We start from the raw sequence: 24,636 nt of genomic DNA, 5'->3' as shown, positions 1-24,636 counted from the left end.
GCAGAAATTACAACTCCTTGCAGGCATCCCACTAACAGACCAGAAAATTCACAATGCAGGACACCTCCAAGCTGCTGCCACACCAAGTCACCAGGGAGGTGGTGAGAAGCCCTCTCACAGTCCACAGGGTCTCTGCAGGAGCCACATGTCATGGGCCTTCAACTGGGGGTGTAAGATATTTTGGTCTGATATATTTTTCTAGGAGGCTTTTGCAGGCACTCCCAGCAGGAGCTTTGCTCAGCAGCCACCTGCCCACGGCCTTCTTGCTGTGTCTTGTGGATTTTTTACATCCCACCAGGGTTTCTCTGCCCCTTTTTTGTGTTCAGTGCTGATGTCCTAATTATCCACCCAAGGTCTGAGACATCACCTGCTGGTTTCTGAATTACCAAGAGCTTCCCTTTCTCTCTCTTGGGACTTTTTCTGTTATCAGCACAGCAAGCAAAGTTTCAAGGTTACTAAAAGGAGCAGCACTGGGCTGTTACTTGGAGCTCTTAATTGGAGTTAAGCCTGGCTGAGGGTGGAGATCTGCAGCTCAATCTGACTTCTCCTTCTTAGTGACACAAAGGCAAGACTATAAAGTGTGGCAGCAATTTCACCCAGCCCTGAAGAGAAGCAAAACAGAGCTGAGAACCACTGCAGGAAAATGAGGAAAGGCAAAGGAACCATGAGAAGAGCAGGAAAACATCCTCAGAATTGGCAGTGGATGAAGATGCTTTCCAGAGACCAGCAAGGGGACAGGAAATCTTCTGGAGGAGGTAAAGAGGACAAAAGTGAGACCAAAGGGGATGGGGAGAGGGTTCTCTGAGGATTGGAGTCCTGTGGCCAAGCTCAGAGCACCTGGAGGCCTCTTGTTTTGAGGAGTTAACAGATAGAAGTCACCCATGCCTGTCAAGAAGAGGGGAGAGACAAAATCCCCCAAAAGAAAAAGAGATTGAGCCCATCTAAAACAAAAGCCACCCAAGCCAGTAAAGAGGAAGGGAGAGGAGATCCTCAAAAGAAAAAGAGATTGAGCCTATCTGAAACAAAAAGAGATTGAGCCCATCTAAAACAAAAAGAGACCAAACTGAGGGGAAATTCTTGCAGTTGTAACACTTGAAATGAGTCCCCCTGTTTGGGATACTGGGGTTGTGAGGGATTTCAGAGCTGCAAAACCCAAGAGCTCCTTTCCCAACAGCTGAAACACAACAGGGAGACACTGATACTGACCAGGATTGAAAAACTTGGTTTTAGATAAACGTTAATAAACTCTGGGCAAGATTTTCCCTGCAAAAGTTGTTTCTTCCTTTCCAAAAATCTCTGCTGAGGGCAGCCCCCGGGGCACTGTGCAACCCCTGTGGGCAGGGGTGGTTGGTGCAGTGGCAGATTTTAGGGCTGGCCATGGAAAAGTTGGCCTTGGCTCAGCAGGGAGGTGCTCAGCTCATTATTCCCAGGAATCAGCTGCTCAGTGCAAGCCTGTGATGGTTTGAGAAGTTACATCACCCCTCAGCCCAAATACAGATTGAAGTGCAGAGTAAAAGCTCTTTCCCTGCCTGGAAATAGGGTAAGGAAGAGCAAGTCAAAGCCACAGAAGAGCTCTGGCTGCAGAATGGTTTATTTTGGGTTTGTTTTTTTTTTTTGGTTTCTCATCTGTTCAGTGCCCTCCTCAAATTCCCTGCCACTTGGCAGAGAGCTGCAAGAAACACTTCTGGAGCTCACACTAAAGAAATGAGGTAAAGCCAACTAGGTCATACAGGAAGATGGATTTATAGCTCTTAGGTACAAGAAAGCTACATAATTCAGGGAAAATACTGAAAAACACTTGCAAAAGGCTTCTGCTGGGAAACCTCCAAGCAGAGGAAGCCCTTACCTAGCAAAGTGAAGGCATGCCTGGTTTTCTCAAAGTCATCAGCATCATCCACACCATCAATTGATGTGTCACCTCCCTGAGAAGTGTAGAAAAAGTCTTCAGCACATGCTAGAAACAAAGAAAAAAAAAAGAAAATCCATCAGCAATTTGAAGCAGGAAAAGGGTGCAAATACAAAACAAGATGGTAGGGTTTATACTTGCTTCAAAAACCTCATGCAATCACTCTGTCTTTAAAAAAAGGTATTTTTGAGACTAAAACCACTCAAAAGTGCACACAAGGCTGGCAGGCTGAGTCCCAGCAGAGCCCATCCCACTCAGAACCAGTCCTCAGCACCAGGTAGGAGAAGCTCACCAAGAAAAGCTCAGCAAGATGGTTTTAACACACTCAAACATATTTCCAAAAGTATCACAAAAAGAAAAGAGAAAACCAGCTGGCTGGGTGTTCCATATCAGCCTGCTGGCAACCTTTAAAAATCACTGCAATCTGCACTGGCTTTGGACTCACACATTGCCACCAGAAGGTCCCCAGCCCTTCCCAGCCCTCCTGCAGGGTTTTGCATTAGCTGTACTTTCAAGCTGTAAGAAAAAAATGTGTCAAAATGTGGCATCCAAAGCCACATGGGAGGTTTCAGTGGGAAAGCTCTGCTGCTTGCCAGAGCAGTGGGAAGAAGGAGCAGAAAATGCAGTGAGGGTCAGAAACATCATGATGTCCATCCTGGTGTCCCCAGCACCTGTGGTGAAGCCACAAGACACATCCAGAGCTGGCACCAATTGATGTGAGCAGGACACCAGCCTCTAATTTTAACCCTCCACACTGGGATCTGTTTCTTCCTCAAGTCACCTCTGGTTTAGCTGATTCTAATATTTATATTTTAATGTGTGTGTGATGTTTTTAATAAGCACAAAACACCTCTGAATCACTGCAAAAAAAATAAAACCTACCCCCTGCTTTGCACCATGGCCTGGACATCACTGAGTTAGACACCAAGGCACCACTTTGAGACACCACCTTTCAAGTCAAATATTTCCTTTCCAGTTTCAGATCAAGAAATGTTTCACCTTGAAGGCCATGAGACCCTGGCCCAGGTTTCCCAGAGAGGTGGGAGATGCCCCATCCCTGGAACCATTCCAGGTCATTCCAGGGCTCTAAGCAACTCGATCCAGTTGCAGATGTCCCTGGGGTTGGACTGGATGGCCCTGAAAGGTCCCTTCCCACCCAGACCTTCAATGATTCTATGCTTCCATTTCAGCACCAACATTTAATTAACATGATCAATGCACAACTTGATCCAAAAAGTCCTTAACATGAGCCCAGAATTCCCCAAAAGCTCCTCTCTACATCTACCACTCCTCTGCAGCCAGGATGGAAACCTCTGCAAGCCTCTGAAGCAGCAAGCTCCTCCATCTTGGGATCACCACCTGCCCTCCACACCATTTTAAATACTTCAAAGCATATTTTAAGCCTCACTTCTCTCTTTTAAGCACCAGCAAATAACAGAGATCAAAAATTAATTACACCACATCTCTGCATCCCCTGCTGCAAGTGAAAAACCTCTTATTCAGGTGAGGTTTTGCTATAAATTCAGAGGAAAAACTCAGCTTGGGAGGCATCCAGTCACCCATTAACAGCCAGTCTAAAAAGAGGATGGATTTAAAGGACAAAGCTGGAAGGCACCAGCCAGACCACCCCATACTCAAATCTCATTTAAACAGAAACCTTTGTGCAAGTTTCCTGCATTATTAACCCATGACCTCCCTGCACCAGCTGGCATCTAGCACAGTGTGTAGGTTCTGCAGGCAGTTTCTACAAAATCCACAACCTCCTCCCAGCAGCCCCAACCTCCAGCAACACCTTCTACCCACCAGGTAGAGCTCCTACCACACCAATTTGGGGTATTCTAAACCACAAACCACAGCCCAGCAGAGAGGATGAGGTTTGTGTCTCATCCACAGTGTATCCACATCCCTGGAGATGTCACAGGCAAACCCATGCACCACTTGGGCCAAGAGATCCTTCCAGCTCACCTCCCTTTATCTCCTCCCCCAAAATGTTTTCCTGCTGCCACCAAACCCAAGCATCTGGAAGGCTGAAGTACTTACTAAGTCCAAGGTCTTTGAATTCTGGGAGACTTGCTGAGGCACAAAGTTGGTAGAAGATGTGGTAGTTGCGTTCATCCTCTGCCTATGGGGTCAAATGCTGAGTTAATGGAAATAAAAGGAAGTCACAGCAACATTCCCACTCTCAGCTCAGTGCCTGCTGTGCCTCAGGTCACCCTGATCCCACTCCCAGCTTCCTAACATCACTAAATCATCCTTGGTGTCACTAAGGAGATGAGGAATTTGTTCCATCTGGGTAACGGGAGGTGCTGAGCCCCACCCTGACCAAAATTCAGTCCATCTGGCAAAGAAAATAAAGAACTTTAAATCACCTTCCACACTTGATACCACTCTGGAAAAATGGGGCTAAGTTCACCTGCAAGCACCACGTTGTAAATAAAAAACCAACAGCAATGTTACAAAAAGTGTCCCATGCTTGTGGCTTTGAGTTTGGGATTTTTGGGGTTAAGTGGGACTTTAGTGTAAAGAAAGGACAGAAGTTTTGAAGGCACTTCAAAACCAAGAAGGCTTGTGCTGGGCCATGCACAAGAAACCCATGGGATGTGCTATGGGCCATCAGCCTCCTCTGCCTCCCTTCTACCTTCTCAAAATTTAAAGTTGTTCCTTGCAATTTCTTCCTCCTGGCTTTTGATATTCCTCCAGGATGAGGTCACCAGGTTGGGTACAAAAGACTGTGCCTGAAAGACACACCTGGAAGCCCTGTCCCCCAAGAAAATTACTTATACAGCCATATCTTTAATCCAAAGAAAAGACCCAGACTACTGAATTCCTGGTGTACAGCAGCCAAAAGAAAGACAAGCAGCATCAAAAGCACAGTGGTCATGGGAGGGGATTCTGCCCCTCTGCTCTGCTGAGACCCCCCCTGGGGTGCTGGGTCCAGTTCTGGAGTCCCCAACCCCAGAAGGACACAGAGCTCCTGGAAGGTGTCCAGAGGAGAGGCACTCAAATGCTCAGAGGGCTGAGCACCTCCCTGGGAAGCCAGGCTGAGGGATTGGGGTTGTTCAGCCTGGAGAAGAGGAGGCTCCCAGGTGAGCTCAGAGCAACCTTCCAATATCTGAAGGGGCTCCAAGAAAGCTGGGGGAGGGCTTTGGACACGGGGGGGGTAGGGAGAGGACAAGGGAAATGGGTTAAAACTTGGAGAGAAAGGGGAGATTGAGGTTGGACATGAGGAGGAAATTGTTGAATTTGAGGGTGCTGAGCCCCTGTGCCAGGTTTCCCAGAGAAGCTGTGGCTGCCCCATCCCTGGCAGTGTCTCAGGTCAGGTTGGATGGGGCTTGGAGCAACCTGGGCTGGTGGGAGGTGTCCCTGACCATGGAAAGGGGGTGGGAATGGATGAGCTTTCCAATTCCTTCCAATCCAAACCAGCCAGGGATTCTATGAAGAAGGCAAACCAGCAGAATTCCTCACCTGGAACACAACTCTGGACTTCTCCAGGAGGTAGGTCCTCATGTTGGCCCCAATGATGTGGTACCTCTTATCGAAGCCGATCTGAATGTACTTCCCGAAGCGGCTGCTGTTGTCATTCCGTGTGGTCTTAGCATTCCCAATTGCCTGCAGAGAATGCCATGAAACATGCAGTTTTCACTTCATTTGGAAAGCCATTTACATATGTAAATTTATAATCAAGCATTCTGTAAATAGACAGGGGAGACTGTGGGGAAAAGCCCTCCTCAGCTGCAAGAGGGAGAGCAGCTGAGGCCGGCAGAGCAGCGATGGGATTTTGGGCAGGGTCTGGTTATTGTACAAACACTCATTTCTGGGTTTATGGGGTTTTCTTCCATCAAAAGGCCTCAGATACATGCCACATTTTCATTAATTAGACTTTCAGATTGCCCCAACATTTATTCAACGAAAAGTCAACACCAGCAGCTCTCCTGGGAGGGGACATGGGTGATGGAGGCCTGGGAGAAGCAGGGAACTCCCTTCTAACTTCTTCAGGTGTTCAGGTTTTGCTTCATGGATTTGGAGACATGGCCAGAGTCCCCTCGTGCCTCTCCAATGCTTCCCTGGCACTGGCCCAGGCTGCCCAGGGCAGGGCTGGAGTCCCCATCATTCCTGGAGGGATTTCCAAGCCCTGGAGATGTGGTGCTGAGGGCCATGGGGCAGGGGTGGCCTTGGCAGTAGGAATTAATGATCTTCAAGGTTTTTTCCACACACAACCATTCAGTGATAGCATCTCTTGTGCTATTATTCCTTGGCCATAAAGGAAGGTCCCATCTCCCAGCAGGGACATCCCACACACCTCAGCACTAAGGACCATGTCACCAACCTCACATCCCTCTACTCCATTTTCATGCTTCAGCCTGGGGGAGTTCTGCAAACCCAGAAGAAACTTTTACTGCTTTTGCATGGGCAACCTTCTCAGCCTCTTCCAAGAAAGACAGAAACATTCCCTGGGAAATGGGAACACCTTAGAGAACCTTCCAGTGCCTGAACAAGCTTCAGGAAAACTGGGGAGGGGCTCTGGACAAGGGCATGGAGGGATGGGATGAGAGGGAATGGTTTCAAACTGGAAGATTTTGGTCAGGCGTTAGGAAGAAAAGATTTGGTGTGAGGTTGCTGAGCCCCTGTGCCAGGTTTCCCAGAGAAGCTGTGGCTGCCCCATCCCTGGCAGTGTCTCAGGTCAGGTTGGATGGGGCTTGGAGCAACCTGGGCTGGTGGGAGGTGTCCCTGCCCATGGAAAGGGGTGAAACTGGATGAGCTTGAAGGTTCCTTCCAACCCAACCCAACCCAACCCAACCCAACCCATGACTGATATTTTTGTGTTTTCAGACCACCACGGGGCTGCTGTGAGGCTGCAAATCAGGTCTGCCCCACAAACCCCTATGGCTCTCACTGGTTTTGTGACTTCTGGAGAGAAACACAGTTATCTCTGCAAGCAGGATAAAGGCAATTCTGCAGCTTTTACCTCCATAATTGGGCTGGATGCAAGGACTTTGGCTTCAATGTTAGTCTCACTGGCAGAGCCACCAACGGTTGCGAAGAAGCGCATGGCGTATTTGGCAGAGACTGTCTTGCCAGCACCTGACTCCCCACTGACAATGATGGACTGGTTCTTCTCATCCCTGTTGGGGCAGAGAAGAAAAGCTTTGGTACATTCATCCATTTTCTTCTTGGAGTTCCTTCACATCATGCAAAGACCTTCCCTCACCACATGCCTCCATCCCCACTGGCCTTGTTGCCACCTCCAGGATGGGTGCTGGGTTTGTTTGGGAATCTGCTGAAATAATTGTGGGCTGTGACACAGCTGAAATGCAAAGGACAATCTGAACATCATCAAGTGTCTCTTCAGATCAGGTTGGATGGGGCTTGGAGCAACCTGGGCTGGTGGGAGGTGTCCCTGCTTATGGAAAGTGTTGGAACTGGATGAGCTCTAAGGTCCCTTCTAACCCAAACCATTCTATGATTGTATGTCCAGAACGTCTCCAAGGGCTTGCAGAGACAACAGGAATCCCAGACTGGTTTGGGTTGGAAAGAACCCTAAAGCTCATCCAGTTCCAACCCCTTTCCATAGGCAGGGACACCTCCCACCAGCCCAGGTTGCTCCAAGCCCCATCCAACCTGACCTGAGACACTGCCAGGGATGGGGCAGCCACAGCTTCTCTGGGAAACCTGGCACAGGGGCTCAGCACCCTCAAATTCAACAATTTCTTCCTCATGTCCTACCTCAATCTCCCCTCTTCCAGTTTAAGACCATTCCCCTTTTGTCCCATCCCTCCCTGCCCTTGTCCCAGGTCCCTCCCCAGCTTTCCTGGAGCCCCTTCAGGCACTGGAAGGTGCTCTAAGGTCTCCCTGCAGCCTTCTCTTCTCCAGCCTGAACAACCCCAACTCTCTCAGCCTGGCTCCAGAGCTGCTCCAGCCCTCCTATCACTTTTGTATTCTCATCTGGACTTGCTCCAAGATCTCCAAACTCAAAACCTCTGCAATTTGGCCGTGGAGAGAGAGAGACAAGAAGCAGCTAAATGATTCCCAGACACCACTCTTACACTTTCAACAAAACCACAACCATTCTGCAACACCCCACCATTATTACATGGTTGTATCTTTCAGGGATTGATCCATCAAGTCCATCTCAATCCATCCCTTGGATACACCACAGCTCTCCTGAACATCCACCAGCAGTTTGGCATGAGGAAACTCCAAGCACTCCAGTTTTCAGACAGTTAAAGCAGAAATAGCAGCTGGGAACTGAGGATGCTGTCAACCAAAGCCTTCCTGATGGCTGAGACACGAGGGGTGGGGACAGGCTGGGCATCTCACCAAGGACTTGCTAAGTCATGGTTGCCAGCCCTCCACACCTCCTGGCCAAGCTCCCATGATTGTCCTGCAGGATCCTGGCACAGGGATGCCAAGAGGCTGGTCTTGCACCTGCAGGATTCCATGGATCTGCAAGAAAGCTCTTTTTGTAGCACAAGCCACCGGATCATAGAATCATAGAATCCTAGGGGTTGGAAGGGACCTCGAAAGATCATCTAGTCCAACCCCCCCTGCCAGAGCAGGGCCCCCTAGAGTACATCCCCTAGGAACGTGTCCAGGTGGGTTTTGAATGTCTCCAGTGAAGGAGACTCCACAACCCCCCTGGGCAGCCTGTTCCAGGGCTCCGTCACCCTTACAGTAAAAAAATTTTTTCTGATATTCAACTTGAACCTCCTATGCTCCAACTTACACCCATTACCCCTTGTCCTATCACTGGTCACCACTGAGAAAAGCCTAACTCCATCTCCCTGACACTCACCCCTTACATATTTGAAAACATTGATGAGGTCACCTCTCAGTCTCCTTTTCTCCAAACTAAAGAGACCCAGCTCCCTCAGCCTTTCCTCATAAGGGAGATGTTCCACTCCCTTAATCATCTTTGTGGCTCTGTGCTGGACTCTTTCAAGCACTTCCCTGTCCTTCTTGAACTGAGGGGCCCAGAACTGGACACAATACTCCAGGTGCAGCCTCACCAATGCAGAATAGAGGGGGAGGAGAACCTCTCTTGACCTACTAACCACCCCCTTTCTAATGCACCCCAGGATGCCATTGGCCTTCTTGGCCACAAGGGCACATTGCTGGCTCATGGGCATCTTCTTGTCTACCAGGACCCCCAGGTCTCTTTCACCTCCACTGCTCTCCAGCAGCTCAGCCCCCAACCTATACTGGGACATCGTGTTGTTCTTCCCCAAATGCAAAACTCTCCACTTCCCCTTATTGAATTTCATCATGTTTCTCCCTGCCCAACTCTCCAGCCTGTCTAAGTCTCTCTGAATGGCAGCACAGCCTTCTGGTGTGTCAGCCACTCCTCCCAGCTTAGTGTCATCAGCAAACTTGCTGAGGGGACATTCTAGACCCTCATCCAAGTCGTTGAGGAAGATATTGAACAACACCGGTCCCAGTACCGACCCCTGAGGGACTCCACTGGTCACACACCTCCAACCAGATTCTGCCCCATTGACTACAACTCTCTGACTCCTTCCTTTCAACCAGTTCCTGATCCACCTCACTACCTGATCACCAAACCCATACTTGATCAACTTATCTACAAGGATGCTGTGAGAGACGGTGTCAAATGCTTTACTGAAATCAAGGTAAACCACATCTACCGCTCTTCCATCATCTATCCACCTAGTAATTTCCTCATAGAAGGCTATGAGGTTAGTCAAACATGATTTACCCTTGATAAAACCATGCTGACTGCTCTTGATGACCCCCATGTCCTTGATATGCCTGGAGATAGTGACAAGAACAAGTTGTTCCATCACCTTTCCAGGGATGGAGGTGAGGCTGACCGGTCTATAGTTACCCGGGTCCTCCTTCTTGCCCTTCTTGTAGACTGGAGTGACATTTGCTATCCTCCAGTCCTCAGGCACCTCTCCTGTTACCCATGACTTACTGAAGATGATGGAGAGTGGCCTAGCAATGACCTCTGCCAGCTCCCTCAGCACCCTTGGATGCATTCCATCTGGACCCATCGACTTATGGGTGTCCAGATTACTCAGCTGATCCCTAACCCAATCCTCATCTACTATATCAAACTCCTCATCTATCTTGACTACTTCTGGGGCTAAATGAATCTGGGGCTCATGTGGAAACCCTGCAGGAGTAAAGACAGAGGCAAAGAAGGCGTTCAGCACCTCTGCCTTCTTTATATCCTCTGTCACCAGGGCTCCCAGCTCATTCCTTAGTGGGCCAATATTGCCTCTAGTGTTAGTTTTGCTGGCTATGTATTTGAAAAAGCCCTTTCTATTATCCTTAACCTGACTTGCAAGGTTAAGTTCCAAGGAGGCCTTAGCTTTCCTAATTGCCTCCCTACATCCTCTGACAACAGTCCTATATTCCTCCCAAGTGACCAGCCCCCCCTTCCATGATCTGTAGATTTTCCTTTTCCACTTAAGTTTTCCCAGCAGTTCCTTTTTTAACCATGCTGGTCTCCTAGCTCCCTTACTAGATTTCCTAACCATAGGGATGCTCTGATCCTGTGCTTGCAAATAGTGGTCCTTGAATATTGACCAGCTATCTTGAGCCCCTTTATCTTCTAACACCCTGTCCCATGGGATTTCTCTTAACAGTTGATTGAGGAGGCCAAAGGAGAAAAAGCAGTGCCAGCTCCAAAGTGAGGAGCCACAGAATTGTTCTGGCTGGAAAACAGCTTGGAGATCCAGTTCCAAAGTGAAAAGAGTGGAAAAGACCTTGAAGATCATCAAGCTCAACTGTTAACAAACACTACCAAGTCCACTGCTAAACTATGAGATGTCCTCAGCACATCTGCAGAGCTTTTCATCTTCCTTCCTCTTTCCTGGAGGTGTTTAAGTACCAAAAGTAGAATTATGCTGGATAAACCCATAGCAGGTGTTTGCAGACAGGTGATTTATCATCATTAGCTCTCTGGTTCAAGTAAGTGAGAAGTTTCACCTCTGCTTTGATCATCTTTGTGGCCAAGCACTTGCTGAGTTCCAGCAGTCAATGTCCCATCTTGGCCAGCAGTAGGATGGGCATAAAACTCAAGATTGGCAGGAAAAAACAGAGAGGCTTTGGATTATCCTTCACTGGAGGTGAAGGAGAAGCAGAAGAAAGAGGTTACAACCAATGTATCTGCCAACAAGTGTGGGGCCTGCAAAAGGAGTTCTGCAAATATGTCAAGGTTGCTTTTTTTTTTTTTTTTTTTTTTTTTGAAGGCAGAAGATGAAATCTACACCTGTCTGGAAGAGCCTCTTCCATTGAAGCCAATAAAGCTCAAAAAAAAAGGGATTCTGCACTCCTTGGCATCCAATCAGAACTGCTACGGAGTACTGCTCTGCAAACTGGTTTTTACCTGTCTGAAATCCATGATGAAAAACTCTCATTACCAATTTTAACCTCAGTTATAACTTCTCCATATCAACTATCAGCATGTCACCTGGCTGGTGACACCAGTCAGAGACCAACCCACCAGTGAGCCCACCCAAGGGGTTCTCCAGACCCAAACTCCACAAGCTTCAAGTCCCTTTTAACTGTCTTTTAGGTTGTATCCCCAGTGTTTTATCTCCCTCTGGTTTATTTATTTTTTTTTTTTTAAGTACCATCATTCAACCATGGCCAAACCCATTTGGTGCTCTTGCATTTGCTCTGCCAGGTAATATTTTACCCATAGTTTCTCCAAAAGTTGCCCTAATGGTTTATTTATTTATTTTTTAAGTACCATCATTCAACCATGGCCAAACCCATTTGGTGCTCTTGCATTTGCTCTGCCAGGTAATATTTTACCCACAGTTTCTCCAAAAGTTGCCCTAATGCTCCATGAAATGGCCCTGCTGGGTTCACTGTGGCACAAGAAAACTTTTGGAGTTGTAATATATTAAAATTAAATCAGAATAAAGCTGCTGGCTTCCAGCCAAGTCAGCCAGGCCACTCAAACTCCTGCATCTTCATTGATGTTTCTCTTCTGTTGGGTTTGGGGTTTTTTTTTGGATGGAAAATGCATGTTCAGACATTTCTTTCCCACCTTCAGGAATAAAAGCTTTGAGGAATAAAGGCTACAAGAGCCTTGCCTTTCTTTGACATCCAAATTAACCAACTGCTGGTGCCAGCTGGGAAAACCAGATGAAATCTTCCAGGGTGGCTGGTAGCAAAGAGGCTGCTCAGTGAGCAGAAACTGGTTAAAACCAGGCAGGGCTTCTTTGTATTCAGCATGGAATGAAAAAATACTCAAAGGTTTGGCCATAGTGCAGGTGCAGCTCTTTGAAATACAGTCAATTTTGGCAGCATCAGCACAGGAAAAAATTATAATGGAAATCAAGCCTGGGTAAAATGAAATGTTAAGGGTGAAAAGTGGCTCTGCTGCAACCTGGCAATGGTGTTACAGCTTCTGCTGGGGTCCCTGTGGCTCTTGTGCCCCTCAGGGATGTCACCATGCCTTGTCATGCCACTCCAACGTGCATCAGACCCCTCCTCCCCCTTGCAAACAGCTCACAAGATACACAAACATGGGCACACAACATGCTGACCCTCATCCAGCCCTGGGGATTCAGCTTCAGTGATGCTGTCCCCACCATGTGCCACTGCTACAGCTCAAGGGTCTTCAATGCTTTTGTTTCCTCTCCTGGAAAAGCTTTCCAAGGTGATCCCAGCAACCTGGGCTGGTGGGAGGTGTCCCTGCCCATGGCAGGGGGTTGGAACTGGATGAGCTTTAAGGTTCCTTCCAACTCAAACTCTTCTCTGATTCTATGAAAAAGAAAGGCATGACCTGAGCTCCAGGCTCCATCCACCACTGATGTTCACAAAGCCATGGAGGTCCAAGTCCAACACAGAACAAAATTCAGGAGTATTTCTTCCAGGTGAGGGGCAACAGCACCTCCAAAGTTGAGGGCTGAGACAGCTGGACTGTGCCTGTGCCATCTGAAGGTTTTGTTTCACTTGGCTATTTCCATGCATCCCTTTCAAGCAGGAAAATCTCCTCAGAAGCTGCTACACAGCTAAGTTTTGGGGTTTTGAGGTTTTGTAGATGTTGGTCATGTTATGAGCAACACCCACCAAGACTCTCACCCTTGGCCACAAGCACAGCAAAGTGCCCAGCCCAGCATGACAAATAAGAGTCACTGGAGTTTTCACAGGAGGAGAAAACCACCAGAAAATCATCTGGGTAGGAAGAGACCTCTCAAGTCCATCCAGTCCAACCCCAGGGACATCTGCAACTGGATCAGGTTGCTCAGAGCCCCATCCAACCTGACCTGGAATGGTTCCAGGGGGTGTCTACCACTTTTCTGGTCATCCCCTACCAGTGTCTCACCATAAAACCTTTCTCTTCCTTCTATGTAGTCTGAAAGTCCAATAGATAACAGGAAGGGGGTTTTAGGCAACATCTAAGCATTAAAAAGTCAGCTGTCCATGAAGAGAAAGGGCACTTCCACCAAATACCTGGGTTGATTAGGAGCAGCTGCTAATTTTCAGCCTTTCCATGGAGGAGATAAATTTCCCTGCTTGTTTAAGCTGTCAATTGTCATTGTCAGGTAAGATTTCCCATCAATTGATGCTGTGAAGTCAGAGCTGAGCATCCCTGAAAAGTCCTAATTGCTGAGAGAGGAATGTCCAAGCCATGGGAATAGCAAAGGGCTGAACCCAAGGAGAGGGATGGTTCCCAGCACATCCAGAAGAGCCAGGGGACATCTCAGTGCTCATGGATAAATCCAAGATCCTTTGCCTTCACCACCACTCCTTGAAAGCAAAAGGACAAACAGACCCCAAATCTTCCCCAAAGCTAAACCCCAGCTTGAATTTTTCCAGTGTGAGCTTTTTTTAAAGCAGGAAATACAAATCCATGAGAAAGGACCCAGAACTTGTAAGGTTTGTTTTCATACAACTTCACAGGATGGTTTGGGTTGGAAGAGACCTTCAAGATCATCAAGATCCAAGCCCTCTGCATGGACAGGGACCCCTCCCACCAGCCCAGGTTGCTCAAGGCTTTCTCTTCACTAAACCACCACTGGCTCCCAGCAAACCACTGCTCAACTTCATCTTGACCTCAGCAGCCAGAGCAAAACCACTTGCCCTAAAACCACAGCTCCTCTGAGAGGGAAAAACATCCAAAGGAAAGGAGGGCAGAGCCAGACCCAGGGAACAATTCTCAGGGGTCACTCCAGCTCTAATCCCAGCTCTGACATTAATTCTCCAGACTGGGGAATGAGTCAATGAATCCATCTGCATTTCCAGTGTGGAAATCACATTTAACCTATTTCTTTGGGGATGATGGGAGGATTAAGGGTAATAGAGAAATCTGAAGATTAAAAAAAAAAAATAAAAAATCCCTTAAGTACCATAGTTTTGACTTCAGCCTAACCACAACAAGAACATCCATAAAGCCTTGCTGGACAACAGGTATTAACACACTTAAAAATGGGCACTGCTGTCCCAGGGTGTTGTTAGGGATAGATAAAACCACAATAATTTCATTTTTGTTGGACTGCATCCCCCCACCCTGAGTGTTAGTAACAAGGAGGAGAAACTGAGAGGGTCCAACTCTGCTTTTGTGAAGACAAAACTCAGACGAGCTGCTTCCAAAAAAGATTCCTCATCCCCAGAGCAGAACAAGCAGAATTTGGAGCAGAGATCCACACAACAGAATTATGGAATCTTTTTGGTTGGAGAAGGCTTTGAAGATCAGCCAGTCCAACCCTTAACCCAGCACTGCCAAGGCCCCCACTGCCCCATGGCCCTCAGCACCACATCTAAAAGGCTCTGAAATCCCTCCAGGAATGATGGGGAGTACCTGAAGCTCTCTCATGCCAGTGCTGTGCCACTTCTGGAAGGGATGCCTGGTTTCTGATTAAAGCTGCTACCAAACACCATCATTCTCAATCCAAATGATCCCAAAAGTTAAAAAAAAAAGAACCATTTATTGAGCCATTTCCCCTCTGCTGCCTCTCATAGCAGGGAAAGCAGGAGCAGAGGGTTTCCACTATAGTCCTTAGTGTTACCTGGAATCTATCCCTTTTTTTTTCTTTTTGCCACCCCTGGAGAAGTTCAGAGAATCTCAGACTGGTTTGGGTTGGTTGGTAACATCTCCAATAAACTTAGCTCAGCATCTGGAGACACCAAAGTGACAGCACTGCCAAGATGAGGTGGGGAGAAGAAAAATGGGGCTACAGACACAAAGGGAAACATCTGACCTGTAACTCCAGTCCCCAAAGGTCACCACTGGGAAGCTGCTGTCAAACTGTGGTCACCTCCACAGAGCTGGCAACAACTGATGGGACATCAGTCAAGAGGAAGGTGGGTGAGAAGTGACAAACAACCCTTGGTCATGTGTGGAAAGCTGCTGGTGGGGCTGGTTTCAGCAGGAAGGAAGTTTCCAAGGTATTTTTTTTTCTGCCAGACTCCAGGCTTCTATCCAGAGTGATGACACAGAAGGAAACCTGAGCCACCAGAGGGATTTGAGAACACAAGGGAGCTTTTGTTCTTCTGGAAGAAAAGCAAGAAGCAGCCAGCCAGGGCACCAAGGGGCTGTGCTGTCTCTCTAAAGGATCCTGGATGTTCCTTCAAAGCTTTGAGTCCATTTTAAGGGGTGCAAATACAGCACCCAAAGGCATAAAAAGCACCAACACCCAAAGCACCTCACCAGGTAGCATCAGGTGGAGAGAGAACAAAAACAGGTGAGGAGATGGTTGAACTACCTGGAGATAATGTGCTCCAAATTGCTTTAATTAATCACTAAATGATCAACCCTCCACTTGGAGCAGATTAACCCCATGCTGAGTATTTTGCCTCAAGCATTATTGTTCTAATGAACCAAGTGCTCTCAGGCTCACACTGGGGACCCAGAGAGCTTCTAAAGAGCTGGGCACTGGAAAATTAGAGGCTGCCACAGAATGAATTTTAATCGTTTGCCCTTTTTCAAGCTGTTTTAGATGCAAGTGCTGCAAAGCATCCTCTTTGGGAGAAGCTTTCATGTTTAAACAAGAGGAATCAGACATGCCCTCATCATGATTAAGGGTTCAGATGCTTTGTCCCCAAAAATGGACCAGATGCTGTTATTTACCCACAGCAGTTCCTCACCTGGCCCACCCACAGCTCTTTTTCCTGTGGTTTTTTTCCCCTTTTTTTCCTTCCTTTATATTTTATACTTTTCCTTTTAAATTGGCATTTCCCAATGAGAGGGCAACACCACACACAGGCTGACCTTGCAAATCATCAACTCCAACCCTTAACCCAGCCCTGCCAAGGCCACCCCTGCCCCATGGCCCTCAGCACCACATCTCCAGGGCTTGGAAATCCCTCCAGGAATGATGGGGACTCCAGCCCTGCCCTGGGCAGCCTGGGCCAGGCCCTGACAACCCTTGCCAGGGAGAAATTCTTCCCAAGCTCCAATCTAAACCTCCAGCTCAATTCCTCTTCTCCCATCCCTTCTTCCTTGGGAGCAGAGCCCGACCCCCCCTGGCTCCAACCTCCTCTCAGGGGGTTGCAGAGAGCCAGAAGCTCTCCCCTCAGCCTCCTTTGCTCCAGGATCAACACCCCCAGCTCCCTCAGCTGCTCCTCACAACTTCTCCAGAACCTTCTCCTTCTGCTCCAGACCCTTCCCCAGCTCCCTTGCCCTGACACAAGCCAGGATGCTGGTGGCCACCTTGGCCACCTGGGCACCCCCTGGCTCCTGTTCAGCTGAATCAACCAACACCCCCAGCTCCTTTCCCTCTGGGCACTTCCCAGCCCCAAGCCTGGAGCATTGCCTGGGGTTGGGGTCACCCAAGTGCAGGACCCAACACTTGGCTGGACTGAACCTCACATTATTGACCTCATCCCATTGACCCAGCCTGTAGATGGGAGAAATCTTGCAGGAGAAATCAAGAGAAATCTTGAAACCATCACCCACCACACACACCACTCAGGCACCCCTCTCCTTCCAGCACTGTGGAAGGAAAAGCCTGAATTGAGCTTCCACCTAAAAGCTTTCAGATTGAAAATACAACACTTCAAGCCACGTTTCAAATCACCAGGCAGAGATCTCTAACCCACTTTACAATCTCTTCTCAGCCTCATTTGAATCCCTCTTTTGTACCCAGGCCTGCAATTACCCTCACACCAGCCTGAGACAGAGAGCACCAGGGCAGTGCTCAACAGCAAGTGGTGTGTTCAGGAGCTTTGAAGGTGATTATTTCCCTGTCCCCTGGCAGCCAGAGCACTCCTAAGCATCCAGAGAGAGCTCTTTTCAATTAGAGCTGTCAAAAGGAGACTTCCTCTGATAAGGAGGAGGTGAGCACCTCTGCTTAGAGCTGCCTCTCACCCTCTGCCTGCAACAAAAGATGCACAGGGATGTGGGGAACCACCAAGCCTTCCCCAGCACAGGCTGCAGCAGAAAAGCAAAAGACTGTTTTCTATTTCAGATGGGTGGTCAGGAAAACTCCTGGGTGCTGTCCACATTGTTTAGGAAAACCCTTTAGCTTCACCAAAGCACTGTGAAGCTTGCTGCTCAGCCTGGATTCACCTAAGAAGGACACAGCCCTCCTCTTTCTCCAGACAATTCCCCAATATTTTTTTTTTTTAATTCTTCCCAAGAGGTCCAAACTGCAGGCTGGAGTCACCTTGGGCACAACCAGGTGGTCTCCACCCATGGCAGCTCAAATTCAGGGCTGATCTACAAATAAATCTGAACACCCTCAGACATCCCTAAGAAAACCATCCCCAGTGCAACAATTTTCAGTTTCATCTCAAATTCTTTCAGCTGATGGCTCCTCTGGGAAGAAAAAAAGCCTGCATCTGGCCTCAGCAACAGAGCAAACAGAAATAAATCAAGGGAAACTCTCACACCACATACATCTGGTGAAGGCACTGCCTTGAGAGGCCCATAAATATCTTCAAACAGCTCCTAACTCAAAATCATGGTGTCTCCACAAAGACAACCAACATCAGCTTCTGGGTTTAGTCTGATTATCTCACCAAATGATCTGAAATGCAGTCTCCTCCAAGCTATTAAACATGACATTTGAAGAGGGGGTTGAATTGCTTCCAAGCAGCTTATCCAAGCAGCAAGAGGAGAAGGAACCCCATGTGAATCACAGATGCACTGAGTTCCTGAGGGCCACAGAGATTCCCTCCCCTCAGCCCAGCTGGGCAGAGAAAAAAGGGTCAAGTGGGTAAGCAGAGTTCAAAATATCTGACCTCAAAAAGATTTCAGCATGAAGCAGCTCTGCCCCATGCAATGGGTGATGATGGCCACCATGATATGTTTGAAATAGTACTCAAACTAAAATTCAAAGAGGAAAAAAATATTCACAGATATTTTGTTTTCCTTCTACTCAGTGGTTTCCCCTTTCAATTAAATTTGATTAACTGAAAAAACTTTTCTGGTCACAAAAAAAACCTTTGGAAACTCTTCTTGATTTCTGTGATGGGGCAATACCACACCAGCCTGGGGACACAGAACCATGATGGAACCCCCCCAACTTCTCTTAACCAGTACCTTGGCAATATTTCAAGGGGTCTTTGCCCATTTTTGATGCTCCCACCCCTGACTGAGCACTCACTCACCTGGCCATCTGCTTGTAGGCCTCCTCAGCCACTGCAAAGATGTGGGGATCCATGTCCCCCCCATTTTGGCCACTGTAGGCATAGATGACATCTTGCTCATAGATTGGCAGCTGCTCATATGGATTGATGGCAACGAGGACAATACCTTCCAAGGGATAAAGAGAGAGAGATGTTAACAAACCAAGCACAGAATTAATCCTTCAGGCTTTTCAGGGCTTGCATTAGTTGTTTCAATCATTATTTTTTTTTTTTTTTAAATAGGATGCTTGGAGGAAGAAAAGATAAAGAGGATGAGAAGGGAATGAGGAAGGACTCTTTATCTCCCCATCTCCTTCAAAAAGTGCTGTGCTTTGATAGCAAAGGTCTAAGCTCCAGCACAGCTACAGAGGAGGCACAGGAAAGTGGTGAGGGAAGCAAACAGACAATAATCTCCATTGTGTGAAGGCAGAGTGAGAAAAGCTGAAAGTTTGCCTGAGCCAACACTTCAGAAAAACAATTCCAATGCACCCAAAGCTTCACTAGACCCAAACAAATACCTCAGATCTTCCCCTGGCTTCAATTCTCAGTGAAAGCTCAGAACAAAGAATGAACTCAGCTCAAAATGCCCAATGCCCAATGCCAGGGCCTGCATTAAAGCTTGAACATCTCTTTCCTCTCCAGCTCCAGGGAGGAGGTGCCTGCCCAGAGGAGGCAGCAGGAAGCCCACGAATTAAGGAGAGGCAAAGCACTGTGGTGCTGGAGGGTGCTGGATTGCACCCTGCAAAACAGAAGCACTCCCAAGTCCCACCTCTGAAGCACCTTCAGGTTGAAATTATTGTAAAGAGCACATGGCTGGTGGCAGTGGGTGCTGTGCCACACATTCAGAGCTTGGGGACACTGAAATGACAACAAATCCCTGGCACTCTCAGCCCACAGGTGATGGGATTGAAGCCACAACAAATGGAAAATGTCACCTACATCATCTGCCTGGGATATTCACCCCACAGCTTCACCTCACCCTGCCCTGCTCCAGTCTGTTTCATCTTGGCTCCTGCAGGGTGATGCAACACATCCCCTAAGCCACCAAAAAACCTGGAGCCACCAAGAGCTGGAGTTGGCTCAGGAATTCCTGCCAGATCCATGATTTTTCTCCTTGTCAACAACTTTCCAACCAGAGCACAAGGTAAGCTGCACCAGCACAGTGCTCTGGAGCTGGACCTGTGCTTGTTCATCCCATATGGCTGAGCCTGACCTCCTGCATCTGGTCTGAGCTCAGAATGATCAGAATCCTTCAGGAGAAGCTGCAGTGAGGAAACCTGAGTGGTTGTGGATGAAAGCAGAGCTGGAGCTGACAGGAGCACACATGGAGCTGCAGAAATCATGCCAGCAGATGGATGTTACAGCTAATTACACGTGGAGATGGGGAATCTCAAGCACAAATCCAGGTTGGGTGGAAAATGGGTTTGGAACAGCCCTAAGGAGAACTTGGGGATGTTGGATGTGCTGGCAGACCAGAAACAAGCCCTGTCCTGGGCTGCATCCCCAGCAGGGTCAGGGAGGGGATTGTCCCCCTCTGCTCCACTCTGGGGAGACCCCCCTGGGGTGCTGGGGGGTCCCAGTTCTGGGGTCCCCAACACCAGAAGGAGATGGAGCTGTTGGAGTGAGTCCAGAGGAGGCCCTGGAGATGCTGGGAGGGCTGGAGCAGCTCTGGAGCCAGGCTGAGAGAGTTGGGGGTGTTCAGGCTGGAGAAGAGAAGGCTGCAGGGAGACCTTAGAGCACCTTCCAGTGCCTGAAGGGGCTCCAGGAAAGCTGGGGAGGGACTGGGGACAAGGGCAGGGAGGGATGGGGTGAGAGGGAAGGGTTTCAAGCTAAAAGAGAGGAGATTGAGGTTGGACATGAGAAAGAAATTGTTGAATTTGAGGGTGCTGAGCCCCTGTGCCAGGTTTCCCAGAGAAGCTGTGGCTGCCCCATCCCTGGCAGTGTCTCAGGTCAGGTTGGATGGGGCTTGGAGCAACCTGGGCTGGTGGGAGGTGTCCCTGCCCATGGAAAGGGGGTGGGAATGGAGGAGCTTTCAGGTCCCTTCCAATCAAAACTGTTCTGGGATTCTCTGAAATTTAAAGGGAAGTCACTGCTATTCCCAGCTGCTAAGGCCACCTATTTCAAGGGTGTTACTCCAGAAGAGTGTCCTCCCAACAAACGTTTCCTCAGCAAAAGTTGCAACATTTAATGGCAGCTGTAACACATCAACCTCCACCCTGCCACACAAGCATTCTGAAAAAATTTTGCAATTCAGCACCAAGAAAATCAGCCTGCATCACTGCTAGCAAGGTCATCTCAAGAAATGGAAAGGAATAACAGTGCAGCAAGGCTTGGTTTTCAGTCTTGGAGGAGGAAAACCTGCAATGGACATTTCTCAGGTGGATGGCACCTTTCCAGCTCAGTGCTGGTCTCCAGTGGTTTGCCAAGTCCTTTTTTCTTCCTAATATCTAATCTACATCTATCATCTGATGAGATATTCCCACCAGGAATTAGGACCACAAGTTCAGGAAGCTCACAGAGCAGCAACCCTCAAAAAACATCTCTCTAAAGCTTGGTGGCACATCCCCATGTCTCCCACCCTCCCCAAATTCACAGTGCAGGGACCTCCTCACACCACAGCCTCTGGCTTGTCATCTCAAGGGGGTTATACGTGGACAATTTCTAACCCATTGCTTTCCAGGAGCTAAACCACGTGGGCTGGACACTCACCACAGTAGGTATAGATGTGGTTGGACTCCAGGAACCTGACTTTGAGGTTGTGGAGGACTGCAGGCTCATGCAGGTAGCTCAGAGCTGTCAGGTCATTCTCTCCCACCAGGATGTCTGGGTTCCGTAGGAAAGGCAGCTCGTTTCCTTGGAGGTCAAGAGGATACTCATAGAGCTGAAGAGACACACATGAGGACCATGAGAACACCAAAAGCAGCAGCTCCTTTAAGAATTTGTGAGTTATCCAAGCAGAACCTCAGTTGGCTGCTCCTGAAATACCTGCACACCCTGCTCTAAACAGAACTAAAGCCCCCCTGTGCTCAGTGCTACAGGGATTTGGGTGACACATCACCAGATGACAGTTCATCCCCCTTGCTAAGTGGCTTTCAGCTGGCCCTGGGGGACACAGATAGTCCACAAGCACCAACCTGAGTGTCCTGGAGCTGTTTTCAGGCCAGCCTTGGAGCAAACAGCCTTTACTCTGTCTCAGAAAACCACAGCTTGGTCTGACCTAAGCATCTTCAAATTCCTGGAAAGGCAGCCCCGTGTCAAAAGAGACCATATGCTTCCCATCAGAATGACTGCTCAGCCTGTTTTTTAAGCTCACTTTTAATCCTCAGAACCTCACACCCCTTCAGGCAGAGGAGGACATGGAGAAGCACATCCTGCAGCTTCAGCACCTGAGGAGCTGAGGTTATGGCGTGGCAGCAGATGGCTGCCCATATGCTAAATATTCCTGGCTCACTCCCAACTCCACAGCAGGGCCACCAAATAAAGAAAAAAATGCTTTTTTTTTTTTAACTTGACAGTGGGGAAAAATTGAAACTAACTGTCTGTAACATGGCTTCCCATGGGGTGTCTCAGGAAAGGGTGCTCAGCAGAAGGGAGCATCCTCCCCAGTAGAAAAAAGGAATCCCAGTCTGCAACCAGAAAGCCACCACTGCCACACTGCACTGGCCCTGGACAGCCCAAGGAAAAGCTGAGGCAAGGACAGGCTCACAGAGCACTTCTGACACCTCAGGCTTGGTTCAGTCTTCAATTCCCTGTTGCCAGTGCCAATTAGCAAGGGTTTGCACTCAGGCTCCCATCTTAATGGCAAAGCCACCAGGGATCCCTTGAGAGATTTCCACCTCAGCTCACCTTCAGGAGTGCCCTGGTGTACAGAGTGCAGGCAGAAGCCACAAAAAAAAGCCAGGAAAATTCACTTCAAAGCACAAGAACAAAAGAGAAGCAATAAACAGTTGAGTAATACATGATGGCTGTTGGGAACAAAAGGCTTTCAACAGCTTCAACCCCCCTGAAGATATGTGAGGCACAGGAGCTCCATCACATGCACACGTGCACTGCTCCCCTTTGCTAAAGATTTCAGCCCAATGGGATGGGGGACTGGGAAGGGATTCACCTGGAAGAGCACCAAACAGGGAGCTCTGGGACCAAGCACAATCCCAAAATGGTTTTTGTTCCAGTGAGACACTAGAATAGGTTGCCCAGACAACATTAGGAAGAAATTCTTTGGTGTGAGGGTGCTGAGCCCCTGTGCCAGGTTTCCCAGAGAAGCTGTGGCTGCCCCATCCCTGGCAGTGTCTCAGGTCAGGTTGGATGGGGCTTGGAGCAACCTGGGCTGGTGGGAGGTGTCCCTGACCATGGAAAGGGGGTGGGAATGGAGGAGCTTGCAGGTCCCTTCCAACCCTATTCTGGGATTTTGGGCAGGATGGAAAGCAGCTGCCCTACCCCTGCTGCCTCCCTCCTGTTTTGGGAATGATTTCTCACTGGTCTCACCCATGCCATGAGCCTGGGCTGTTGGTGCATTTGAAGGAGTTACTTGCTGAAAAGCATTGCTATTTACATCAGTTTCTCATTTTGGTCTTTTAAAGCTTTTGGGTTTGTTTTTTTTTTTTAAATAGGGGAAAAAGGGGATTTATGTAAGGTTATACTTAGAGAAAAACAAAGGTGTAGAGAAAGCCATCACACAACAGTTGCTTCTGGCTCTGCAAAAGCCTAAGGAGATGCCACCAGCCATGCTCTTTCCAATATATTCAGCAGCAAAAAACCCCATCAGCTGGTATTTCTAAAGTACTGTGGCTATAAAAATATTCTAAAATATCATTCTGATATCAGGGACTATTGCAGCTTTGCCAGAAGCAAGGAGAGAGGTCAAGGGCTTTCTCACCACCTACTCCAACATGAGTATCTGGGGAGGGAGAGGGCAGGGAAGAGCTGCAAGTGCAAAGGCAATAAAACACATTTTTAAAACACTTGCTAAAAAAGCACAAGCCAGCTGAGGAGCCTTCACACATTAATTCAGAGCTTTACAATACTGAAAAGAGTATCAGTGCTCAGAAGCTTACGGTTTCATCTTCGAGCTTCAGATGGAGGCTTTTATCTCCCTCTTTGTAATCCTTGATAATTTCTGCAGATCTCCAAACTTCATCAGGGTCAGGAATCCAAACCCGAGTGTACTGGAGAGAGGTGGGGGGAAAATAAAAAAAAGAAAGAAAAAGTTTCAATGCAAGGAAACTTTGGGAAATTAAATCATAAATTAATTCGCTGTGGCTATCACCCCACACTGATTGTGGAGTCAGTGCAGCTAAACTCATTTTTTTCAGTCCATAAAATAAAAAAAATAAATGCTAATTTAAGTTTGGGAGTAAATTATAGATGGGTTTTCAATCAGACTTTCAATCAGGCTTCTCCTGGACGAGGTGTACATGGGTTTGGTGCCAATCTGACAAAGCAGGGTACAGACTCAAGGTAAATGTGAAATTTAATTTCCCTGGGAAAAAATTAAATACAAATCCAACCTTCTGGAAGCTTTCGTGAAAAATTCAGCTTCAGAAGACTGTATTTCTTCAGCATAAAACAAGGCCCAACCCAAAGCCACCACCATGGAAGCTCAACCAAAACCAACATCATCCCTTGGTGGGAAACCTGCAAACAGGCTCAAAAAAAAAATGCTTAGATGGAAATTTTAACCTCTTAGCACCTCCAAAGTAGGGGCCACCCTTATGCCTCTGAGGTGAAATGCCAAAGGTGGACCTGCACAGCTCAGTCTTCATGAAGGGCCAAGACCCAAGAGTGAGCAGCCCTGCTCCCATGTAATGAGATTATGGTGTTACTCAGAGCCTCAACACCTCCTGCTAATGAGATTTAATTTGCTTTCATGATGCAGAAAAAAAAACCCTCTGCCCAGGCCATGCAAGAAGGGAAGAAGACAAGGGTGTTAGCAAGGTCTGAGGAGCCCTGAGGGTAATTTGTTTCTCAGCTGAGAGATTCTGCACACTTCCCACCCTGCTGAATAGCTGCAGGAGCTGCAATGAATGGATTTCCCCAAGCAGCTATAATGCTCTGCTCTCCTGCATGCACACAGCCACAGGGCCAAAAAAACCCAAAAGATCACAATTCACTGTGTGGTCAGTTTTGCCTTCTTTTCCCTCTTTGCTTTGCTTAAGAAGCCCCTTCAACCTCCCCCTATC

The 24,636-nt window shown here is 48.1% G+C and overlaps 1 protein-coding gene across 4 annotated transcripts in view; it reads right to left on the bottom strand.

Moving 5' to 3' along the window:
- The window catches only part of LOC139790041 (unconventional myosin-Vb-like), a 120,385-nt gene that overhangs the window by 73,498 nt on the left and 22,251 nt on the right, over positions 1-24,636 (bottom strand). For all 4 annotated transcript variants that reach the window (XM_071731261.1, XM_071731260.1, XM_071731258.1 and 1 more), the window contains exons 2-8: positions 23,512-23,622; positions 21,167-21,338; positions 18,440-18,584; positions 6,873-7,029; positions 5,372-5,515; positions 3,947-4,028; positions 1,847-1,954 (exon numbers count right to left, since the gene is read on the bottom strand). In XM_071731261.1, the coding sequence (XP_071587362.1) occupies positions 1,847-1,954; positions 3,947-4,028; positions 5,372-5,515; positions 6,873-7,029; positions 18,440-18,584; positions 21,167-21,338; positions 23,512-23,622 (919 nt within the window). The remainder of the gene's footprint in view (positions 1-1,846; positions 1,955-3,946; positions 4,029-5,371; positions 5,516-6,872; positions 7,030-18,439; positions 18,585-21,166; positions 21,339-23,511; positions 23,623-24,636) is intronic.

Source organism: Heliangelus exortis, chromosome Z (assembly GCF_036169615.1).
Source record: "Heliangelus exortis chromosome Z, bHelExo1.hap1, whole genome shotgun sequence".
NCBI classification, from domain to species: Eukaryota; Metazoa; Chordata; class Aves; order Apodiformes; family Trochilidae; genus Heliangelus; species Heliangelus exortis.
This window is presented reverse-complemented; position numbering and strand designations above follow the sequence as displayed.